Source organism: Saimiri boliviensis, chromosome 10, assembly GCF_048565385.1.
Source record: "Saimiri boliviensis isolate mSaiBol1 chromosome 10, mSaiBol1.pri, whole genome shotgun sequence".
Taxonomy (NCBI): Eukaryota; Metazoa; Chordata; class Mammalia; order Primates; family Cebidae; genus Saimiri; species Saimiri boliviensis.
Window position 1 is genome coordinate 67,955,846 of NC_133458.1, and position 26,305 is coordinate 67,982,150.

General features: G+C 38.7%; 2 protein-coding genes across 15 annotated transcripts in view; one reads left to right on the plus strand and one right to left on the minus strand.

Annotated features, from left to right (window-relative positions):
* MTERF1 (mitochondrial transcription termination factor 1) overlaps positions 1 to 15,749 on the minus strand; it is a 491,946-nt gene extending 476,197 nt beyond the window's left edge. For both annotated transcript variants that reach the window (XR_012512108.1, XR_012512106.1), the window contains exon 1: positions 15,480 to 15,749. The gene's annotated coding sequence lies outside the window, so the exon portion shown is untranslated. The remainder of the gene's footprint in view (positions 1 to 15,479) is intronic.
* Positions 15,731 to 26,305, plus strand: part of AKAP9 (A-kinase anchoring protein 9) — a 175,745-nt gene continuing 165,170 nt past the window's right edge. For all 13 annotated transcript variants that reach the window (XM_074379403.1, XM_074379405.1, XM_074379407.1 and 10 more), the window contains exon 1: positions 15,731 to 16,014. In XM_074379403.1, the coding sequence (XP_074235504.1) occupies positions 15,967 to 16,014 (48 nt within the window). In that variant the 5' untranslated portion in view covers positions 15,731 to 15,966. The remainder of the gene's footprint in view (positions 16,015 to 26,305) is intronic.

Sequence of the window (26,305 nt, forward strand, 5' to 3'; positions counted from 1 at the left end):
CAATAAGATAAATGTATAAAAGAATTGACTATGAAAATGTAAATTTAAAGTAAAACTGGTTAGCATAATTGAGTGCTTTGTTTTTAATCAAGTTCAGCTGCTGGGGTAAATTTTATTCAAGTGTAAGGAGGGAGAGAGGCAGGATCAAGAGAATTAGGGTATATGCAAGGAGTGAATATGATGGTCCATAAACCTAAGCTGTATAAGGCAAGAAGTAAGGATATAATTGGGTGCAAGAAGATATTAAGGTCAACAGATTAAACATCATTATAGAAAGAATTATTGGGAGTGAGGGTCCCCAAGGAAATCAGCTGAAAAATAAGACGGGGTATTTGAGAATGGGATACTTTAACTTGAAATTATTATTATTTTTCTTTTTTCTTTTTTTTTTTTTATTGCATTTTAGGTTTTGGGGTACATGTGATGAACATGCAAGATTGTTGCATAGGTACACACTTGGCAGTGTGGTTTGCTGCCTTCCGTCCCCTCACCTGTATCTGTCATTTCTCCCCATGCTCTCTCTTCCCACCTCCCTACCCCGTCGCCCCTCCCCCATTTTCCCCCAACGGACCCCAGTGTGTAGTGCTCCCCTCCCTGTGTCCATGTGTTCTCATTGTTCAACACCCACCTATGAGTGAGAATATACGGTGTTTGATTTTCTGCTCTTGTGTCAGTTTGCTGAGAATGATGGTTTCCAGGTTCATCCATGTCCCTACAAAGGACGTGAACTCATCGTTTTAACTTGAAATTATTAAGGGGTACACACATTAGTAATGACAAAGTCTACAACATAACAGTAGGTAAGGATGGCTGAGATAGGATGGAGGACAAAATCATTGGAAGATAGAAGGTCAGGTAACTGAGGATGGGCGAGATGGCACATGCCTGTAATCCCAGCACTTTGGGAGGCAGAGGTAGGTGGATCACTTGAGGCCAGGAATTCAAGACTAGCCTGGTCAACATGGAGAAATCCTGTCTCTAATAAAAATACAAAACATTAGCCAGCCATGGTGGCACGTGCCTGTAATCCCATAGTCCCACCTGCTCAGGCGGCTAAGGCATAAGAATCACTTGAACACAGGAGGCAGAGGTTGCAGTGAGCCCAGACTGCACCACTGCACTGGGTGACAAAGTGAGACTGTCTCAAAAAAAAAAAAAAAAGTAACTGACAGGTCAGGGTACTGGAAGGATCATCTACATCAGGCGTCCCCAAACTACGGCCAGGCCTGTGGGCCGCATGCGGTCCCCTGAGGCCATTTACCCGCCCCCGCCCCCTGCACTTCAGGAAGGGGCACCTCTTTCATTGGTGGTCAGTGAGAGGAACACAGTATGTGGCAGCCCTCCAATGGTCTGAGGGACAGTGAACTGGCCCCCTGTGTAAAAAGTTTGGGGACGCCTGATCTACATGAATATTGAAATCACCAAGAATTATTGACATAAATTATAGTAAAAAGTCAATGAGGGCAGGTCTAAAATTCAAGGAATGAGGGGCTGAGATCTGCCCTAGAACAGTTGACAGTTGGTACCATCTGATGGCATGAACTTCAGAAGGGCTTACAGTCTGTGGCACAGTAAAGGGTAAAACTCTTACCCCACCTCTAAGCCCAATAACACTAGAGCTTTGGGAGAGAAACAGCTCACACATGAGAAGACTGCAGGGAAAGCAGTATGCTACGGGAGAGCTGAGTTTCAGATAAGTGAAGGGAGAAAGATTAGAGAAAAGGTTTTGAGATTGCTGGGATTTTGCTAACTGTAATATACTTGTGAGTTCTAAAGGGCACATTGGAAAGACTTGATTTGAGAGATGAAAGAGATTGGGGGAGGAAGCAAAAGACGGGGTTGTATTACAGAATGTGTAAAGGGTTCTCTTGAGTTTTTTATAAAAGTTTTGTTTTTAAAAAAGACAGTAGAGAATTGAAGCCATTAGCTAGATGATTCAGTTGTTTGTTCTGCTCGAGTATTCTAGATTATTATATTAATCTACTGTTTGGCTTGTATTGTGCAGATATAACTTTCATAAATTATCAAAGATGAAACAAAGGAGATTAAAGAGAAGAGATCAAAACTGTATACAGGCTCTGTGAATTCATTGTTTCCACTACTTTCTCATCTCTAGTTCCTAGGGACTGCAGTGATTGCTATAGTGATTTTGATTAAAATACATAGAACAGAAATTGCCATAAGACATTTATTGAAAATCAATTTATGTTTTTCATTATCTGAACAGGTGATGGAAAAAAGAGTAATCATGAAAAGTATAGCAACACTAATATTAGAGTGAGTTATCTGTTTCTAATTATATGTCTTTATACCTAAGCTGTTTTTTTTTTTTTTTTTTTTTTGAGACGGACTTTCACTCTTGTTACCCAGGCTGGAGTGCAATGGCACGATCTTGGCTCACCGCAACCACCGCCTCCTGGGTTCAGGCAATTCTCCTGCCTGAGCCTCCTGAGTAGCTGGGATTACAGGCACACGCCACCATGCCCAGCTAATTTTTTGTATTTTTAGTAGAGACGGGGTTTCACCATGTTGACCAGGTTGGTCTCGATCTCTCGACCTCGTGATCCACCCGCCTCGGCCTCCCAAAGTGCTGGGATTACAGGCTTGAGCCACCGCGCCCGGCGCACTGTTTTTTTTTTTTAATGAATCCCTTGGTCAATCCATGCAGAATTGAGTTTCACTGATATGCAAATCTACATTTCCTACAGTATAAGAATGCAAAATGAATCAAATCAGAAACAAGGATACATTTTGTGAAATCATTACTTATACCAATATAGTACAACACATTAAAAATAAATTTATATAAATAAGTTATATGTTTCATATTACAAGTTTTGGAGAGTTATTTGGTCATGAGTATATTTGCAAATAAAATGAAAATTAAATACTGGTTGGCCACATGCTTAACCTAAGACTTTGCAGCCAATGAACATCATACTAAAAAATATAATATTTATATAGTATAAGGATTGGGAACTAGAAATGCTTGATGGTGATCTCTTGCAATGGTCAAAATGAATGACTTTTGAGTTATAAAATATATTCTATGAACATTACCTTTATTAGTTTTTTGCTGATAAAGACACTTGCATTTTACATATCCACCTCACCTTATATGATAAACAGTAATTCCTTACCATCATCTAATACCCAGTCCATTGCATAGTCTCAAAAATGTATTTTTTTCAATGTTTGTTAGAAACAGAGTTCAGAAGATGCCCACAAACCTTATTTGATTATGTATCTATGTTTCTTTATTCTGGGACTGTCCACTTTTCCCCCTCCCTTAGATAAAACAGTCGTACAAGGTCTAGTCATACAGGATGTCTCACATTCTAGATTTGAAAGACTGTTTTCTCATGGTATCCTTTAACTCATTCTTTTACCACTTGGATTCCCTATAAACTGGTGTTTGGCTACAGAGGCTTAATTAGATTCTGGTTCTTTTTTAAGGCACAAAAAAAATACTACATAAGTGGTACTACTGCACTTCCTGGTGCATCGCATTATCAGACATGGAATGTCTGGTTGTTCCACTTTGAGCGATTATGTGTCTGATTAGTAGGTTCAGATGGTATAGCCTGATCCTTTCATTAGAGAGTTTCCAATCGGTCTTATAACTAATGGCTTTAACAGCCATTAATAAATGTTGCCCAGATCCATTATTTCTTTGGGGTTTGCAAAATAGTTATTTTTGAATTCCATCATTTCTTTTATCTTTCCTCAGTGTGGTTATATTACTACATTGGTGTATAGTGGTATTTGTGGGGGTTTTTTTAGGGATTCTTTTTTGTTTCCATTTTAATTTAATTTTGTTTTTTGATTATGTAAAACATTGCATTTATGTATATTCAGAGAAGTCTACCTTTACATCCTTTCATAGGTAACTGTTTTTTAAAGTGTTTGGTGGTAGGGTGCAGTGGCTCATGCCTATAATCCCAGCACTCTGGGAGGCTGAGGTGGGCAGATTACTTGAACCCAGGAGTTTGAGACAAGTCTAGGCAACATGGCAAAACCCTGTCTGTACAAAAAGTTTAAAAATTAGCCAGGCATGGTGAAGCACACCTGTAATCCCAGCTACATGGGAGGCTGAGGTGGGAGGATCATCTGAGCCCTAGAGGTCGAGGCTGCAGTTAAGCTGTGATCATACCACTGTACTCCAGGCTGGGGCAACAGAATAAGACCTTGTCTCAAAAAGAAAAAAAAAAAGTGTTTGGTTTAGGCTTCTATTGTTTCAAATATATACACACATGCATATAACCTCTTGTTTACATGAAACTGTCACATTATAAACACAGTTCTATACCTTGCTTATGTCATCTAATAATAATACATTCTAGAGATTGTGTCATATCAGCATACAGAGACTGAGTCTATTTCACAGCTATAAAGTAACCCACGTGTGGATCTACCAAAGATTATTGAACCAGTTCTCTATTGAAAATTTGGTTTGTTTGCAGTCTTTTGTCATTATACTTAATGCTGTAATGAATAGATATGTATATACATCATTTTACATTTTTGCCAGTAAATCTGTGGGTTCGATTTCTAGAAATGGGATTACAGGATCAAAGAGTAAATACATATAATCTTGCTAGTTTCTGCAAAACCCTCCCTGACAGGAATTATGTCATTTTGCATTCTTACCAGCAACATCTAAGAGTGGCTGTTTTGGCCAGGTGTGGTGGCTCAGCACTTTGGAAGGCCGAGATGGGTGGATCACCTGAGGTCAGGAGTTCGAGACCAGCCTGACCAAATGGTGAAACCCTGTCTCTACTAAAAATACAAAAAATTAGCCAGGCATGGGTGCCTGTAATTCCAGCTACTGGGGAGGCTGGGGCAGGAGAATCGCTTGAACCCAGGAGGCGGAGGTTGCAGTAAGCCAAGATCAAGCCACTGCATTCCAGCCTGGGTGACAAGAGTGAGACTCTGTTTCAAAAAGGAAAAAAAAAAAAAAACCTAATTAATGTATGTATAAAATGATATCTAAGCATAGTTTTAGTTTGTGTTTGTCTTATTATGAGGCAAGGTCCAGCAATTTTTCATGTTAAAGTACTATTTACATTTCTTTTTCTGTGAATTGTTAATATATTTTGCCTAATTTTCAAACCTAGATTATTTAAAGATGTGCTTCCTCTATTAGGAATTATAATATTTATAATTCCTCCCTTTGAATTCTATAACAAAACTATAATTAATATGATAAAAAAGAAACAATAATTTCATATGTGTTGGTATATATTAGGCAAATCGTTACTTAGAGAACAGAAGGCTTGCCTTTAGACCACCTGCATCACTGGCACTGTCACATAGGCTACTTGTTAAACGTGAACTGAGAAATTTATGCTTCTAATAAACACTCCATGTAATCCACAGGCACATTAAAGTTTAAGAACCACTGTGGTTGAATATATGAAATCAATAAATCAACCCATGTAATTCACATGTTAACATAATGTCTATTTTTTTTAAACTTCTGTGGAATGCATAAAGACCAAAGTTAAAATCTGTCTCGTAAAGGAAAATCAGCAAACTTTACAACTGTAAATCATAATTCTACCTATAGACTTAAAATATTTGTATTTTAAATGATTTTAAAATGGTACTGTATCAGAACCAGAAATATCATTTGACCCAGCAATCTTATTACTGGGTATATACCCAAAGGATTATAAATCATCTGCTGTAAAGACACATACACATGTATGTTTACTGCAGCACTATGTACAATAGCAAAGACTTGGAACCAACCAAAATGTCCATCAACAATAGACTATAGATAAAGAAAATGTAGCACATATACAGCATGGAATGCTCTGCAGCCATAAAAAAGAACTAGTTCATGTCCTTTGCAGGAACATGGATGAAGCTGGAAACCATCATCCTCAGCAAACTAACACAGGAACAGAAAACCAAACACCGCATGTTCTCACTCATAAGTGGGAGCTACACAATGAGAACACATGGACACAGAGAGGGGAACATCACACACTGGGGCCTGTTGCAGGATGGGGGGAAAGAAAAGGGAGAGCATTAGGACAAATACCTAATATATGCAGAGCTTAAAACCTGCATGATGGGTTGATAGGTGCAGCAAACCACGATGGCACATGTATACCTATGTAACAAACTTGCATGTTCAGCACATGTATCCCAGAACTTAAAGTAAAATAAAAAAAATTTTAAATGGTACTATATCGGCCAGTCATGGTGGCTCACACATGTAATCCAAGCACTTTGGAGGCCAAGGCGGGCAGATCACCTGAGGTCGGGAGTTCAAGACCAGCCTGACCAACATGGTGAAATCCCGTCTTTATTAAAAAATAATAATAAAATAAAAAATGGTACTATATCATATTATAGTTGTTTTGTCAATATAGATGTCAAATTCAATTCCTTCTTTCAAACTTTTAGGTAGCTTTTAGTAAATCATTGCTGCAGAGATCCAAATGGTACTCCAGTTATTGACTAGAAAGAGATATGTATGATGATTGTTGGCTGATAACTTACTCTGTGAGACTCTTTAGTGAGATTCTGTAGATGGCTACACACACACAGAGGAGTATATAATCAATTCAGAATTATCTTTTATACCTTTACAATGTTGAATTCTATTACCGGTTTCTTAGCTGAAGGATGAAGGAATAAAGACTAACATGTAAACATGGCAATTCTGAAGATATAGAAAGAGTTTACATATTTTTTAATGTTTCCCCATTTTAAAAAATGGCATACAGTTTACATGAGATCTATTTGTTAAGCTGTTTAAAGATGCAAAGGAAAGCTATATCCGTATCACCTTTGACAATGGAGGTTTTGTGCAAGGACATAGTGGGATGTAAGGTAGCCCAGGATGTTACCTTCTCAGTTAAAGAGTTTCTCTAAGCACTTCCAAGACTGGGAAACAATAGTGGAGCAGGACATATGGAAAACTGGAATCATGCCTAAACTCTTTTGACCTGAGTTCTCTTAATTCACAAGGCATCTTACTTTCCAAACAGAGAGAATGTGATCAGATCCACATATCACCATTCAAAATTGTATGCCACTCTACCTCACAGGAGGTCAGCCTCCTTCGTGTCTAGTCTTTACAGTGCCCAAACATTTGTAGGCCAGGATAAACAAGGCTGGCTTCACTGAAAATCAGCATAGTACCTAGGGGCAGTTTTCCTGAGAAGTCAGTGTAAGAATAGTGGGTATTTGGCATTTCACAGACTGTTGACTGAAACAGAAAAACTACTTGAAATTTCTTTTCATATTTAAACTGAATACATCTTGACTCTAAAAAACAACATGGACTCTTGCCACAACTCATTTGGGAACTCATTTAGTTTATATTCTATGACTGCTTGGCAATATGAAAATCCTTGGAGATCTGAAATTAATATGTATAGACTATTATTCAGTAATCAATTGCAATATCTTGGAATATAGGCTTATAATTACATCCTTTTATAATAGTAACATCTTAAATTTCTCTAACACTTCATTAGATTATAGGCCATTTAAAAGAATACTAGTTTCATAAATCATTATTTCAAAAGAATTATCTTTTGAAACTTAAAACACTAACAGATTTGTCCTACGTTTTCTTTAACACATTCTGTAAGCAGGTATTTTTTCCTTTTAAACTCTAAACTGGTTTTGTTTGGAGACCCAGCTGAACAAAATGGAATAAGACTGAAATCAGAGGATCTAGGACTAGAACTAGCTAGGACTTTTGCTACCCATCCATGGAAAATTGGTGAGTCATTTAACCTCTCAGGCCTTAATTTCTTACTCTATAAAATGTGGAAGATGTACTACTATGCTTCTTCCTATTTTATTTACATACCTTTCACTTCCATTAATTAGTAAGAATAACCATTTTTGATTTTAGCATTTGATGTCCTTTTCCTTCCATTTAACCCTAGCTGCAAAGGGCACCAATCATATTTGCAAAATAATCTCAATTGGACATCCAATAAGTATTTGTCTTATGAAAACTGTGACCTTGTGTATGGATTTCTGGCATTGTTCAAAATGTGATTAATTAATCAAGGTGGGTAGAGTCCAGTGAACCCCTCTCTGACTAGAATGGGAAGTTAGTTAGAGGGAGGAGTTGTAGTTAGGACTACATAGTTAAATCAGGGGCAAATGATAGAAAGCCTTGAATGGACAGATTCAGGAATCTGAAGTTCATTTTATCAGGAAGTAATTTTATAATAAAATAATTAAATGAAATTTGCATTTTTAGAAAGCTAACCTGACAGTTATGAGGACCAGAATGCAATGGGGAAGAAGGAAGCAGACATATTGCTTGGATTCTTCTGGAAATTTTGAAATATAAGATAAAGGACTAGTCTACCATGGTGGCAATGGAAAAGGAAAATCTGCAAAGGAGTCAGATTCTGGGGAAAAAAGCCCAACAAGGCATAATATCTAATATAATGGATGATGTAGAAAAGGAATAAAATATATTACTCGGCTGTGCATGGTGGCTCACACCTGTAATTCCAGCACTTTGGGAGGCCGAGGCACACAGATCACTTGAGGACAGAAGTTCCAGACCAGCCTGGCCAAAATGGTGAAACTCCATCTCTACCAAAAAGTAGAAAAATTAGCCGGGCGTGGTGGCATGCACCTGTAGACCCAGCTACTTGGGAGGCTAAGGTGGGAAAATTACTTGAATCCAGGAGGTGGAGGTTGCAGTAAGCCGAGATGGCACCACTGCCCTTCAGCCTGAGTGAAAGAGTGAGACCCTATCTCAAAATGAAACAACAGAGATAACTCCAAGATATCAAGTTGAGGAGAGTGGAAGAAGGTCATTAACTGAAATAGTTTGGAAATGTTGCCACTGGAGGGAAGACCTTGTGCATGCAGTTTGCATGGCAAGTGAAGGTAGGAAGTGTTTGGTGGAAATGCTAACTGACAATGTCTTCTAAAGAGAAGCAAAGCCATGAAGATAGACATAATGGTTAAACAACTGAATAGATAATTACTCTACCTAGTTTAAAAAAAAATCACAGCTACAATTTCCTCTGAATAATTTTGGTCCTGTTTATAATCAAATAACAGCTTTATTACCATAGAATCATTTATCTAGATCTTTGGTATATTAATCTAGACATCAAGAACTGAAGGAAGTAATCAGTAAAATCATAGGAGATGAAGACAGGTTGATTAATGAGCACAAATAAACAGTTTGGAGAAATAAGACCTAGTGTTTCATAGGTCAGAAGGGTAACTATAGTTTATGATAGTAATCTATTGTATGTTTCAAAATAGCTGTAAGAGAATAATTTGAATGTTTCTAGCATAAAGACAAATATTTAAGGTGATGGGTATATTTAAATACTTAAGGTGATGGATATCCCTGATTTGACTTTTACAAATTGTATGAATATTAAATTATCACATGTACCCTGAAAATATGTACATCTATTAAGTATCAATTTTAAAAATTTAAAAATAAATAAATACCTCTGAGGAATGAGAAAGATGAATATCTGTGAAGAGTCATAAATGAGATGTTTGAGGGAATCTGACTCAGTACAAATTAACATTTTTAAAATGGTTTGTATAACAAGATACAGCATTGAATAGTGGATGAGGTGCCTTAAAGAACTGGGTTAAATTTTAAAAGCCCATGTACATTTTAGAGATTCATGGACAATGATATGATTGAATTACATATTGATAATTTACCCATGTGAAAACTCCAGAAGGCCACATGCTAAAGAGAAGGCAAAACCAGCATTGTAAGGGAAAAATAACTCAACCATGTTATATTGCTATTAAAATACATGTGACACAAATAGGAATTAAGTATATAGGACACACAAGATAATTATGCTATGTAGAGACACATAATTCAAATATTTAATAACAACCATTTGGTTACTTAGTTATTGAGAATTTGGCAAAGATCCTCAGAATAGCAACAAAAATGATCACATATATTTTAAAGAGACCTAATAAGAAATGGCTAAAGAAATGCTATTTAATCCACAAGAAAATAGGCTAAAGACAAACTGTAATGTCCCACCTCCTGATTTAGGAGGTATATTTTGTCCCAGATAAAATAGAAGAGTTTATTATTAACAAAATCTAAAGAATTGCCTCAATTGCTGCTGCAGCTTTTGTGAAGTTGAGGTTTAGTGATATGTATTGGTGACTAAAATGAAATGACTGACAGGTTATACCTGACTAATTTGTGAAAGATCAAATAACATGGAAATAACAACATATCCTGGGAGAAGGGTAGTGGGGTGGTGGAGAAAGTATTAGAACAATCTTGGTTTGCTGATTCACATAGGTATTCTACGTACACCAGTTTGCTATCTTACCGATAAAGAACTGGTACGATTCAAGTGGAAATGTGAAAAGTACCTTTAGAAATTTTAATATAGGCCTGACACGTTGGCTTGTACCTATAATCTCAGCACTTTGGGAGGCTGAGACAGGTGTATTGCTTGAGCTCAGGAGTTCAAGACCACCCTGGGCAATGAGGGAGACCCCATCTCTACAAAAAATTTAAACATTAGCCAGGTGCGGTGGCATGCACCTATAGTCCCAGCTACTCAAGAGCCTTACGTGGGAGGATCAATTGAGCCTGGATGGTCAAAGCTGCAGTGAGCTGTGATTGTGCCACTGCACTCCAGCCTAGGTGACAGAGCAAGAACCTGTCTCAAAAAAAAAATCTTGAATTTAATTTCTCAGAGGAAACGAATGTTGTATGATATTCTTATTATTGGAAGGCATATCAACACTAAAAGAAATGTAGCTTAATTAAATTATGAATTTTACAGATGTTATAAAAGAATCACTAGAATGTAACCCCAATAGAAGATACCAATTAGATTTTATTTCCCTTTTCAATTCTGATCCATTGGACATAACTTTCAGGGGTTCTTTGTTGAGAAGGATACTGAGGCAGCGCTTACACTCAGTTGGAAATAATTAATGATTGATTTACAGTGCCTTCTGTGGAAGCCTCCAATGACCTTTACCTTACTATATCCAATGTTCATTTCTCAGTCCTCATTTTACTTCACCTGTTAGTAACAGTTGTCATGGTTCATCACTCCTTCCTCCTTACCTTTCTTCACTTGGCTACTGGTTCCTTTCACATAGCTAACCACTGTTCTCAGTCTCATTTGCAGATTCCACTCACCTTCCCTCTCTCTTAGAGTTGAAGTATTCTAAAACTCAGTCATTGTAACACCTTAGTTCTATCTAAAGTTGCTCCTTAGAGCAGCATGTTCCAATAGAAAAATAATGTGAGCCACAAATGCAAGCCACATATCTAATTTGAAACTTTCTAGTGACTTCATTTAAAAAAAATTCATTAAAAAAAGAAACTTCATTTAATAAAAGAAATTAATATATATCTTATTTAACCCAATAGATCCCAAATATAATCATTTTAATAATATAAACATAGTAATTTTAATATTAAATCTTCTAAATCCAATGTGTTACAGTTACAGAACATCACAATTCAGACTAGCTAATAGCTGTTGTATTGAAAAGCATGGCCCTAGATTATCTCATCCAATTCCTTAATGTAAAATACCATCTACAATCCTGAATACTGAATACTCTCACCTTTTTATTTCTAGCTTGGACCTCTCTCCTGAATTCCAGATGAACTAATGTCTACAATGACCTTTATTAGTTCTTGGAGGCGTAACATGTATGTCTAACTTATGTCCAAAACTGAACACCTGGTCTCCAGATTTGCTCTTCTCCATTTTAGTTACTGGCAACTTCATCACTTCAGTTGCTCAGGCCAAAAATGTTGGAGTCAACCTTAACTTTTCTTTTTGTCTCAAACCTCATATTCAATCTACAACTTCTATGATACTATTGGTTCTATATTCAAAAGCGATCCAGAATCTGATTCCATATCTTTTCCTCCACTACAGTACTATGGCCCAAATTCCCATTATATGGGATTACTGAAATAGCATGCAAACTGATCCCCCTTTCTCCTTATAGCAGCCAAATGTCTGTGAATAACATAAACCAGATCATATCACTCATCCGCTCAAAATTCTCCAGGGGCTCCTAATCTTACCCAGGGTAAAAGCCAAAGTCCTTAGAATGACCTTTAGAACTCTAAGATCTGAGCCCAGCCATGGTGGTTCACCTGTAACCCCAGCACTTTGGGAGGCTGAGGCAGGTGGATTGCTTGAGCTCAGGAGTTTCAGACCAGCCTGGGCAACATGGTGAAACCCTGTCTCTAAAAAAACTACAAAAATAGGCCAGTTGTGGTGGAGTCCACCTGTGGCTTCAGCTACTCAGGAAGCTGAAGAGGGAGGATCACTTGAGCCCAGGACGTTGAGGTTGCAGTAAGCCAAAATCGGGTCACTGCACACAGCCTGGGTGGCACAGTGAAGCTCTGTGAAAGAAAAAGAAAGCATGATAAAGAAAAAAGAGAGAGAGAGGAAGGAAGGAAGGAAGAAGGGAGGGAGGGGAGGGAGGGAAGGAAGAAGGAAGGAAGGAAGAGAGGGAGGAAGGGAGGGAGGAAGGAAGGAAGAAAGGAAGGAGGGAAGGAAGGAAGGAAGGAGCGAACGAACTCTATAGGATCTGGCCCCCTGTTACTTTTCTGTCTTCATCTCCTACAATTTCCCTTGCTTATTCCACTCTAGCCACCCTCACCTCCTACTCTTCCTTGAAAAGGTTTGTCATGGTCTCGCTCGAGGGCCTTTCTTTGGATTTGCTGTACCCTCAGTTATCTCCATGGCTCTCTACCCACAGCCACCACGACCTTGTTTTTTGAGATAGTGTCTCCTGTTATCTAGGCTAGAGTGCAGTGGTATGATCTGGGCTCACTGCTTTGACCTCCCAGGCTCAAGTGATCCTCCCACCTCAGGCTCTGGAGTAGTTAGGACTACAGACTCCTGCCACCACACCCAGCTAATTTTTGTATTTTGTATTTTTTTTTTCTTTTTTTTTTTTAAGAGACAGGGTTTCATCATGTTCCCCAGGCTGGTTTCGAACTCCTAAGCTTAAGTGATCTGACCTCCTCAGCCTCCCAAAGTGCTGGGCTTACAGGTGTGCACCACCTTGCCCAGCTTCTTCATCTCTTTCAAGTCTTTGCTGAAATATCTTGGAAAATAATCACTTGAATAAGTGAATGATGTTACATGAATGAATGAATGGTATGACGAGATATGACAGAATAGGTACCATAAGGAAGAGTCAGAGCACTAGTGCCCAATGCTTGCCCTTCTAATAGAAGTTAACACAAATCTAACTTTCAACATTGATTGAACACCCATTATGTAAAACAGACATGTATACGATTGGCTGCTATCAGTGAAGGGAAACACTGAAATAATCTTCTTGCTTTGTTAGGTTTTCTTGAACATCTTCAGCACATACAAACAGCTGACCTTAGTCACAGAGAAAGCAGTATCCCCTAACAAATAGGAATATCTTCAGATACCCTGGGGCTTCTCCCTCCTAGGCAATCAGCATCTATACACATAATCCCTCAATCCAGGCACTATTTAAATCACTAAACTACTGGAACACTTGGTTCCATTCCTTACTTTTTTTTTTTTTTTTTTTTTTTTTGAGACGGAGTTTCACTCTGTTGCCTAGACTGGAGTGCAGTGGTGCGAGCTCTGCTCACTGCAACCTCCGGCTCCCAGGTTCAAGTGATTCTCCTGCCTCAGCCTCCTGAGCAGCTGGGATTACAGATCTGCACCACCATGCCCAGACTAAAAACAAATTTCGTTTTTTGTTTTTAGTAGACACAGGGTTTCACCATGCTAGTCAGGCTAGCCTCAAACTCCTGACCTCGTGATCCTCCCGACTTGGCCTCCTAAAGTGCTGGGATTACAGGCATGAGCCACGGTGTCCGGTGCAGTCCTTACTCTTAACTTGATGGGTAACTAAGTAAATCACTTATTGTCTTAATTCTTTTATCCCTATGATAAAATGTCTAATTTCACCTGGTTCCCAATTCAGGTTGAGATAACAGGACAGTATACACTTGCCTGTTACAAGTTGGCAGAATGTATGCATTACGGAGCTTAAGAAAAAAAAACAAAAAAACTTTTTTAAAGCTAAGATTTCTAAATAAGGGCTATTTACAACTCATCTTCAGTTTGTGGTAGACTTCAGGTCTTTAGTCTCTCCTTTTTTCTTTTTAGCCTCAGTTTTTCACTTAACACCACTTCTACGCTTGAACTCATTTTAGCTTTTTTGTTCATAACTGCCAATTTTTCAGTCCAACCTAGCTAAAAGCAACGGAGAAACATGATAAACCTGAGTAATCAACCAAAGACATTAGTATGTGTAGTTCACTCCAGGAGTGGATTTGAGCATTGAAGGGTAGGGAGAAGAACACAAAGGATTGAGGGAGAACATGTGGGGGAAACAAGGAAGGATAGTGATGCTAAATTTATAAACACTGCTCGATTCAATCCAAAAAGCGTTTATTGAGTGCAGAGTTCTGTGCTGGTCACTTTAGCAAAGCCAAGATGAGCAAGACACTATGAGTCTCTGTCCTCAAGGAGCTGGGAGTATGAACTAACTGAACTAAAAAGAACACAAATTAGGGCCGGTGCGGTGGCTCAAGCCTGTAATCCCAGCACTTTGGGAGGCCGAGGCGGGTGGATCACGAGGTCAAGAGATCGAGACCATCCTGGTCAACATGATGAAACCCCGTCTCTACTAAAAATACAAAAAATTAGCTGGGCATGGTGGCGCGTGCCTGTAATCCCAGCTACTCAGGAGGCATTGTCTGAACCCAGAAGGCGGAGGTTTCGGTGAGCCGAGATCACGCCATTGCACTCCAGCCTGGGTAACAGGAGCGAAACTCTGTCTCAAAAAAAAAAAAAAAAAAAAAAAAACACAAATTATTAAAATATCGTTCAGAGTACACAAAGGAAGTCCAAAGAGAAAGAAAGCTGACATTAATTCAAGACGTTTTAATATGCCAGGGCAGTCACGCATATTAACAACCCTTCCAAAAATTCCAGGTAGGCTCATGGATAGGTGACTTGTCATTAAAGCTAGAAAGTTTGTGTAGTCTGGCATTGTCCCTAACCTAGGTTCTGAGGCTCCGGCTCAGAACACTATTGCTAAAGGGAAGCTCGAAGGAGTGGGGGGAGGGGATTAGGTTTTGACTGGATGTGTCTCGGTCGCCGTGGAGGGAACAGGAGGTCAGAAAGCCATTGGGAGGCGTCGTGTGAGATGAGACTACAGGGATAAACCGGAGATTGAGTAGGAACCAGTGGAGGGAAGAGGGAGGGGCTTTTCAGGCTAAGGAAGTAATAAGAGCAATTAGCTGCTCTCATAATTCCTTGAGTCGGGGAGTCAAGTAGGGAGAAAACCTGGCGTCAGCCCCGCCACCAACCCCCCATCCCCCGCAACTTTTCCACCGGGGCATTTAGGTGTTCGCCAATTTCCGCATTAGCAATGTTGTTTTTGTAACTTGAAGAAAAATAAAACCCTCATGTTTTAATACCACTGGATACCTTGTACGGAGGGTGCGAGTCCGGCCGGGAGCCCCTAGCACATCCCGGCCCCTCCGACCCCTCAGCTCGGCCGCCACCTGAGAGCCGTTGGTGTTCGGGAAGGACGCTTCCCGTGGCGGGATCCTCGTCGGTCAGAGGCCGGTCCCGGGCCTGGCGGGGGTTGACCCGCGACTGCTGGGCCGGGGCGGGACCCCGCGCGCACCTGCCCGCGAGGCGGCTGCGCGGACAGACGTTCCAGCCCCTCCCGCCTCGCCGTGTGTTTACGTGGAGACGAAGATGGCGGCGGCGGTGACGGCGCTTCCCGTGCTGCTGAAGACAACCCTCCAGTGAGCGCGGAGACTGCTTCCACTCCGGGCGGGGGAGCGCGGGCCGGCTGTGCGCCCTGGGCCGCGGAGCTCGCCGTCCCACCTCCGTCTTAACCGACCTTTCCTTTCTACCCCCGACCACCCCTTAACCCCTGTGTTCCCCTGCCTTCCTCGCAGAGGCCATGGAGGACGAGGAGAGACAGAAGAAGCTGGAGGCCGGCAAAGCCAAGGTAGGAGAGCCCAAGGCTACTGGGCCTGCTGTGGGAGGCGGTGGCTGGGAAGGGGTGGGAGGCGGTGGCTAGCAAGCGGTGGGAGGGGGCCTGGGAAGCGGAGCTCGCCGCAGCCCCAGTCCACAGCCCGGGAGGGAGGTGCTGCAGGGTCTGCATCGCTCCTCGCCCTCCTCCTTTCCCCTTTTTCCAGTTGGGGGACAAAGCCTTGTGCTACTAGCTAGCTGATAATACTTCCGTGGGGATTGAATATTGTGGCTCCTTTCTCGTAAATGTCCACGTAAAACTCCTCTTTTGTTTTATTGCTGTAAACTAGTGTTTAATTGCTTCTAAGCCTCCAACCTTTCATTTTTTTTGAAGGAGTTTTCTGGGTGGTGCAGGCATTGTGCTTTCCAGGGTGGGGATTTAGGGCTTTTCTTTACTGGGTTGGGGATTTGTCCGCTGATCATCAGCTTGCGTTCCTTAGGTGGCACGCTGGCACTCTTGGGTGTGTGTGATTGGCCTGTGACAGCTGTCTCAGCAGTGGCTTGTGTGTGCCACAAGTGCCAGCTGCGAACTTGGCTTTAGGAGCGTTTTTAGAAGCGTGTCTTTGTATGTTTGTACTTGAAGGTCTTTGTCATGGCATGCGCTTTTGTGTCGTATGCAGTCTGTGAATGGAACTTCTGGGGACCAAAAGGTTCCATATGCCCACTAACACCTATAGAATTCCTGCTTTAAGTAATTTAGTTGTTATATATCCCTCTGGCAAATCTTGATTGTGTGTGTGTGTGTGTGTGTGTGTGTGTGTGTGTATACGTGTATGGAAAAGCCTGTAAAGCAAACAATACAATACACATTTATATACAGGCTTCGTTCATTGGGCTTCATGAGAAATTTGACATATACAAAATATAAACTACGTAGCATATTTCTTTTAAAAATTACGTATTTGAGCATATATTTTGTCTGGCCTCAAAAGCCCCTCCTTCCCTTCAATGAAGTCTTCTTTTATAGATTATATTCTTTTTAGAGATAATTGTTAGCAATCATACTTGGACAAAAAATTGTATTACAGGTAACTGTTTTTTCTGTCTTCCTTTCTTTTCTCTTCCCTGCACATAAAGAAAGGAAACCAGGTTAGTGATTTATTATCAATGAAGGGCCATACTGCAGAGAGGCTCAACCCAAGTTTGTTAAGTGAACACAAACACACACACACACACACACACACACACACACACACACACATATACACACTACCTTCATATTTCTAAAATAGAATTGGCTTTCCCATAAGCTCCTTCTCTTTGAGGTCCAGGCTTAAATGGTTTTATGTAGCCAGGTAAATTTTTACTTTCGAATCAATACATGTTGGGAAAGGGGAATCAGGGTATCTTTAGAAGCCCAAAGCTTACATTTGCGCAATCTGAGGGGCTGAGTAAGCTCTATGCATCTAAGGAAGCAGTGGAGGTAAAGTGTATACTCCCTCCAAAAGCATTGAAGATCTGATTAGATGTCTTATTTGTTACCTGAGAATTTTTTTTACCTGCCCCCAGTAGTATCTTTCCTAAATATATGTGAAGTAGTTCTATGAAACATGGTTTACTTTAGACATACATATTTCATAATAGAGGATTTATTTAAATTGCTTGCAGTTGTAGTTGATTTGGCAAAATACAATTTTAGTTTCTTTGTGTGTTTGTCTTTCAAAATTCTGCATATGGGGTACAAACCTTTTTAAGATGAATTTTTGTTATAAAAGATTATCTCCTTTTAAAATTGAGCCCAGTTTTTCCAGTAATATATAAGTCTACGAGACTTGTAAGGCAAGCTATGTTTGCTGCAACGTTAGCTATACAATATAAAAATGCTGACGTTGGGAGCCTGGAGCAGGAGGATCGCTTTGACAACAGAAGTTCAAGACCAGCCTGGGCAACATATTGAGACGCTACAAAATTTTTCTTAAAAAAATAACTGGGCATGGTGGTGTGCACCTGTAGTCCCAGCCACTCGGTAGTCTGAGGTGAGAGGATCACTTGGGCCCAGGAGTTCAAGGCTGCAGTAAGCCATCATCATGCCACTGCACTCCGGCCTGCGCAACAGAATGAGATCCTGTTTCAAAAAACAAAAACAAAAACAAAACAAAACAAAAAACTCTCTGGAAATAACTTTTAAAGACAACATGAAGAGAATCATTTTTCTAAGTTATATTAATATGATGGAATATTTTACAGCCATGAAGATTATGAAGACTGATAAGAACATGAAAAATAATGTAGAAATGGCATTATCAAAAATAGTATATATTTTATTTCATTGTATAAACATGTACTTTCAGATTAGAACTGAAAAACTCTGGATTACAACGTCATTCAGCAAACATATTGAACCCCTATTTTACACCTAGAGGTGGTGACAGTGTCTGCTCTCAAGTTGTTCACTGTTTAATGAGACAGACAGACTCTGGATGTCAGGCACAAAGAGGGATGAGATACAGTAGGATTTGAGGGGATTTTTTCCCACATTTTGTTAAAATATTTTACATGCTGCTATCTCATTTTATAGAATTACTAAGAAGGCTGTTACTATTGATATTAATGTACCCTAATATAATGCCTTTCAAATAGTAGTTATACATATTTGCTTAATGAATGAGCGGAATGATTAATGTGTCATTAATAAGTGTTACTTTACTAGCCTGGATATAATGTATATATGTATTTATTTATTTATTATTATTATTTTTTTGAGACAGAGTTTTGCTCTTGTTACCCAGGCTGGAGTGCAATGGCGCGATCTCGGCTCACCGCAACCTTCGCCTCCTGGGTTCAGGCAATTCTCCTGTCTCAGCCTCCTGAGTGGCTGGGATTACAGGCATGCACCACCATGCCCAGCTAACTTTTTGTATTTTTAGTAAAGACGGGTTTTCACCTTGTTGACCAGGATGGTCTCAATCTCTTGACCTCATGATCCACCTGCCTCGGCCTCCCAAAGTGCTGGTATTACAGGCTTGAGCCACCGCGCTCGGCTAGCCTGGCTATAATTTAATAACAGTAATCTAGAATTCTCTTATTGTGAAATCCATATTGCTGGCATCAGAAACAACTTAAAATGATCATTTTCCAAAATTTATCTGCGACTTGGTTCTCCAAATGTCTCATTTGTTCACTGGACTTAAGTATTGTATTTGATAATCTACTTTCACAAACCACAACTTTTAAATCTTTTTGGGGGTAATTTATTGGTAAACTGTTCCATTGAAAAAATTCACTTTCTTTATCTAAACCTTATAAATGATCACTTTTTTTTTTTCTTTCCGAGATGGAGTCTCTCTCTGTCGCCCAGGCTGGAGTGCAGTGGCACAATCTCAGCTCACTGCAACCTCTTCCTCCTGGGTTCAAGAGATTCTCCTGCCTCAACCTCCTGAGTAGCTGGGACTATAGGTGCATGCCACTATGCCTGGATAATTTTTTGTATTTTTAGTACAGGCAGGTTTTCGCCATGTTATCCAGGATGCTCTCAATCACCTGACCTCATGATCCGCCCACCTCAGCGTCCCAAAGTGCTGGGATTACAGGATTAAGCCACCTTGCCTGGCCTAAATGATCACTTTTTAAATAGTTTGTCATGTATACGTATAATGTATAGTATACTTTATAAAATGTTTCCTTCTAGCTAAAATCTGTAAGAATGGGTTAATAAGTTATGGTATTTAATTCTACAAAGACTTTTTGAGTTCGGAAAATGCCAACAAATGATGCCAGGTTAAAAAGAAAAAAGTTACCAGAAAAAGGTATATTCGTATATTTATATATGAAGACACCTGAAAAAAAGCACCAAGATATAAATCATGGTTATCTCTAGATGATAGGTTATAGGCAATTTTAATTTTCTTTACACTTTTAGTATTTTCCAAATTCTTGATACAATATATCTTTTTTTATAAACAGAAAAGAACGTTCAAATGCCTTTTTTTTTTTTTTTTTTTTTTTTGAGACAGCCTGTCTCCCAGGCTGCAGTGCTGCAGTAGTGCAATCTCGGCTCATTGTTGACCTTACCTCCCAAGTTCAAGCGATTCTCGTGCCTCAGCCTCCCGAGCAGCTGGGATTATGGGCATGTACCACCACACCTGGCTAATTTTTGTGTTTTTAGTAGAGTTGGGCTTTCATCATGTTGGCCAGGCTGGTCTCAAACTCCTGCCCTCAAGTGATCTGCCTGCCTTGGCCTCCCAAAGTGCTGGGATTACAGGCCTGAGCCACTGCACTCAGCTGCAAATGCCATTTTTAAAAAAAGTAAGGGCTTTTCAAATACATTATATTAAACACATAGTGTATGACCATTATCCAGAACAGGAAAATGAGGCATGGAATAACTAGGTTTCCTCTTTAGTATAGGCCTTGAATTGTAATTCTTATTTCAGTGCAGAGTGTATTAATTATATAGCTGGGATTATATTATTAGACATTGTATAGATCTCCTTTATGTTTTTGTTATTCTTATTCTTTCCTTGCTGTTAGTTCTTATTGCAATGGGCATGCTCTTACTCATCTGCCTATTTTCCTGATTTGCTGTTTTAGATTTGCTGTGATTGAGGAACCCAGAACTGAGGTTGATAGAAAGCTACGTGAAAAAAAAAAAAAAAATACAAAGGCCTTAGGCTTTTGTAATCCCAGCACTTTAGGAGGCTGAGGTGAGAGGATTGCTTGAGCCCAGGGGTTCTAGACTAGCCTGGGCAATGTACTGAGACCCCCATCTCTAAAAATAAAAAAGTATAAAAAACAAAACAGGTTGGGTACAGTGGCTCATGCCTATAATACAAGCACTTTAGGATGTCAAGGTGGTTGGATCACCTGAGGTCAGGAGTTGGAGACCAGCCCGGCCAACATGGCCAAACCCCATCTCTATTAAAAAATGCAAAAAATTAGCCGGGCGTGGTGGCAGGCACTAATCCTAGCTACTGGGGAGGCAGAGGCAGGAGAGAAACCCAGGAGGCAGAGGTTACAGTGCACCAAAATCGTGCCATTGTACTCCAGCCTGGATGACAGAGCGAAACTCTGTCTCAAAGAAACAAATCAAAACAAAAACAGAGGCCAATGGAGCCTGCCGAATGGGCTTTAGGGCAGTTTAGTTTAGTTTTTTGGCTGCTTGATGGTTGTTTTGGTTTGCTATTGGGTCCTCAGTGATTTCCTCAGTTTTGATGTTGCAAGAAGCATGACCCCAGGAGATTTAAAACATTACTGCATTATGTATTAAGTAAATATTTTCAGAGCTGGGCTAACTCCCTCTACAATGTTTTGATGAGGATGGCACTACATAGGTTGTCCTTGTGCTGAACCAAACTATTTTAACTCCACTATAAATGACTTCATTTTTTTCCCGTTAAAATTATTCATGTCACGTAAAGGAAGTATTGTATTTTAAGTCAACAGAATTAAATAGAGGAGAGTTGTATATTTACTGTAAAATTATTACTGTTGTAAGTTTGCATTAGACATAATTTTTTAAGTTCTATTCAGTATTTTATATAATGGACATTATTTGCTGAATAATTGTTAAAAAGTTATTGCCTATTGTATTTAGTAATTTATAATTATATGACTTTTGTTTAACAAGCATTTTCCATTTGAAGAGTACCGTACAAAAAAAAGGATGATGCTCCATGCAAGCTGTGTATTGATTATTGACAGCAGGACTTTTCAATTACTGTTTCCACTGTGATAGGCAAAGCTGGTAATGGTATAAAACTGTTCTTTGCATATTTCAGATACTGTGTTTCACAGCTAAGAAAGTGTTTTCCCTGTCCTGTTTTAAGCATTCTAGTTTTAAGCATTCCTATGACAGAGCTTACTTTGCATTCAGAGTAGATACAGCAGTTTGACACTTTCATCAACATTTATTGTAGCAATGATGCATTGCCTGTGACTTAAAACTAATTTATGACCTTCTGGCTTTTTTTTTTTGAGATGAGGTCTTGCTCTGTTGTCCAGGCTGGAATGACAACGTGCTTTGACCTCCTGAGCTCAAGCAATCCACCTGTCTCAGCTTCCTGAGTACCTGGGACTACAGATGTGCACCACCACACGTAACTAATTTTTGAAATTTTTTTGTAGAGACAGGATTTCGCTGTGTTGCCCAGGCTGGTCTTGAACTCCTGAGCTCAAGAGATCCTCCTGCCTTAGCCTCGCAAAGTGCCAGGATAATAGGTGTGAGCCACTGCACCCAGCTCAGGCTTTGTTGGAACAAAGCAAAACATGGTATTTAGAGAGTTAATGTGGAGGAAGAAATGTGATGCCCTGTCAGTGAAACTGAAAGTTGAATGATAGCTCATGGAAAAGAGGAAGTGAAAAAGATAGGATGCATCCAAGTGATTGAAATATGACAAGAATGAACAAAAAACTTTCTCAAACGAAAACATCTTACTTTTATAAATAAAGAAGTTCATAGTAAAAGCTAAACTATGACTACAAAGTATTTATCTATGATGGGCTACTGAATATTGAAATGTAAGTGAATTTCTTCTAATATAGCTAGAAAAGGTTATGGTAAATTGTTAAACGATAAGGGATGTTATTTATATTAATTTCTTAGTAAGATTCCACTAAAATTAAGGTTAGTCACTTCATGTAAGTAGTTAACATCCCTTTAAAATTTTTAATTTGGAAAAGCTACGGGATTTTTAAAAACTTATTTATGAATGTGGTTTGACATCTGTGTGTGTGTGTGTGTGTGTGCGCGCGCATGCTGGAGGGAGGGAGAAAGAGAAAGAATTTATAATACTGCTATTTGGCCTGGTCGAAGTGGCGCTAGGACTTTGGAGACATTTATTTGTTCATTTGTTCAACCAACATTTTTGAACGCCTACAACTGCAGCTCTGAACTTTTACTTAGCACACGTTTATTTAAATGGTCACAAATTCTGTGCTTTATTGTCTGTTGGAATAATCTTATGATGTGTACCTCAACAGGTGTTTTGAAGGATAAGTGAAATAATAGTTGGGAACTTTTTGAGTTCTCTAGGTGCTAGATATAAAGAAGGTATGATTATTATTTTTTTAATTGAGGTGAAACTTATAAGAAAAATTTACCATCTTAAAGTGAGCAGTTCAGTGGCTTAACACAATGTTATGCAACTACCACTTCTGTCTAGTTCTCAAACATTTTTATCATCCCAAAATAAAACCCTGTGCCCATTAAGCATATATTCTTCATTGCTTCTTCACTCTAGCCACTAACAATCACCAAAGTGCTCTTTGGATTTACTAATTCTAGATATTTCATATAAATGGGATCATATAATATATGACGCTTTGTGTCTGGCTTCTTTCATTTAGTATATTTTCAAGGTTCATCCATTTTGTTGCATGTCTCAGTACTTCATCCTTTTTATGGCTGAATAATATTCCATTGTATGTATGTACCATAATTTGTTTATCCATTGATAGGCATTTGGGTTGTTTCTACCTTTTGGCTATTGTGAATAGTGCTGCTGTGAACATTTATATGGATGTATTTGAGTACCTATTTTCATTTCTCTTGGGTATATACCTAGGAGTAGAACTGAGCAAGGTAATATGGTAGTTCTATTTCAATTTTTTGAGGAATTGCCAAACTGTTTCCATAGTGACTGTACCATTTTACCTTCCCATCAGCAATGTATGGGAAGTTCCAATTTTCCCATGGCCTCACTAACACTGGTATTTTCTGTTTGTATGTTTTTTTTGTTTTTTTGTGTTTTTTTTTTTTAATATAGTCATCTTTGTGGGTATGAAGTGGTTTCTAATTGTGGTTTTGATTTGTATCTTCCTAATGAATAATGATGTTGCGTATCATCTTTTAATGTGCTCTTTGGCCATTTGTAGATCTTCTTCTTCTTTTTTTTTTTTGGTGGGGGGATAAAGTTTTTCTCTTGTCGCCCAGGATGGAGTGCAATGGCGCAATCTCACTGCAACCTCTGCCTCCCAGGTTTAAGCGATTCTTCTGCCTCAGCCTCCCAAGTGGCTGGGATTACAGGCGCCCACCACCATGCCTGGCTAATTTTTTTGTAATTTTTTAGTAGAGATGAGGATTCACCATGTTGGCCAGGCTGATCTCGAACTCTTGACCTTAGGGGATCTGCCTGCCTCAGCCTCCCAAAGTGCTTGGATTGCAGGCATGAGCCACACACCCAGCCCATTTGTAGATCTTCTTTGGAGAAATGTCTATTAATGTTCTTTGCCCATTTTTTAATTGGGTTATTACCAACTTCTTTTATTTAATATTAATTATATGTATAATTTTATATATATATATATATACACACACTAATACACGTGTGTAGGGTGTGTGTGTGTGTGTGTGTGTGTCCTTTCTATATATGTGGAGAGAGAGAGCATGTGCACAGAAGTGCCAGAGAGGAATAGCAGAAACACATATCCCCAGTGGGACTATCTTCCATATATGTATATATATAAAATGGAAGATATACGTGTGTGTGTGTGTGTGTGTGTGTGTGTATATATATAATTTTATATATATATATATACATATATATATATATATATATATATATATATTAGGCCTTTTGGGCTTTGGCAAAATTTAAATTATTGCTTCCTTTGAATAATAGGTTCTTGGTGAGTTGATTAAAGCATGATGCTAAAGTTTTATTTCTTTGTTGGCCAGTGAGTCATTCCATTCCCTGACCAGCCGTTTTACAAGTGCATGCAGTTGGTCAAAGGGGCACCTGTTGGGTTTTTGGCTTGATTGTTGCCAATCCATTTATACTGTGAGAAAAAAATAACTTAGTGTACAGTAATAAAAAGACCAGTTATTTTAGTATATGAAAATGGCGAATCTGTAGATATTTCACCAGTATAAGATGTTTTTGTTGTCATATTGACACCCCTTTTACTTTGGTTGTAGTCATCACCAAAATGTAACTTGAAACACTTAGTGCCCTTCTAAGTACATTGCATGAAGCTTTGGTTGATTTGTTGTGGGTTTAACAGTATTCAAAAGTGTTAAATATTCAGAGTATTAAAAAAATTAGTATTATCTCAGGAGTAGTTTTGCTTACGTTACTTATTTAAGTCTATAGATTCTTTTGTACTGTGTAAAATTTTTTTCCTTTTTGTTCGTGAACAATGTAGTGTTTGTTTTCAGTTACCATCAGAGTTAAGATTTCTATTGTGGTTTACTGTTCTCTGAGATTTTTGTGTGGTCTGAAAGTTTCTACGTCTAAGGGTTTTTCTGCCTTTTAAGAAAACGTTTCTTAAAGCCCCCAAGATTATGGTTTTGATGATTCAGAACCATACTCAACTTTAGTATACAAAGTCCTAATCTGTAAAGATTGATTGCATAGGTTCTCTGATTTACGGAACTCTGAAAAACTAATAAGATATAAAATCTAGGCTCTCTCTCCTATTTCTTAGTACTGAACACACTACAGAATTCCTTGTTGTTTACTAGGATTGCTCATTGTGGGCTCTGTGATTAGGCTGTATTTATTCCTCTAAGGTCTTACTTTTATTCAAGTTGGTATTACCTTGTTAGTTATTTCCCCAGAGAAGATAGTGACAGGGACTAATTAGAAGTGAAATAGTAGTTCTCCATATGTATCATGAATCAAATTTTCTGTGTGAAAGAGACCTTGTTGGGGATTACAGTGGGCATGCGGCAGCAATCTCAGTTAATTCGTATGCCATTTATATTCTCTTGACTGTATGTATATATTGGTTTCTTGAGAGCCAAATTAGATTATCTTCTAAATTGCAAGGTACTACAAAATATCTTAAAACTACACCAGCAAATATCTGCTGAGAGTTTATATATGAAATAATGAGTTTGGGCTGAAAGTTGGAGAAACTCTTTTTTCTATTCATAGACAGCTTTAAAATACTGGAAATACTTTTGGTGTGAAATTTTTTATATTTGCCAAACTAATATTTAATTTTAATTTGTGTAAATTCCTTTCACAATGAAAATACATATCTAAACATTTCTAATGACTCTTAAGAGAACCCTCACTTTTCCACTTTAAACAACCATTAGTAATTTTTATAATAAAGTTTGAGAAAAAGAAAAGATAATTTGAGGGTTTTTTTTTTTTAGTTGAGAAGAACTTACAGTTTTTTAATAAATTCAAAGGGTAAAATAAGGTAGGTAATTTTAATAGGCCTCAGGATTTTAATTGTATGACAGATGAGTCTGTCTACTTCTTTTTCTCTAGGATTTGTACTTACATTTTTTTAATGTTCTAAGTTGTCTTTCTCTGTCTCATTGTTTCTATCTCTCTTTTCCCTCTCTCTCTTTTGTTTTTTTGCCATTTTTTTTTCTT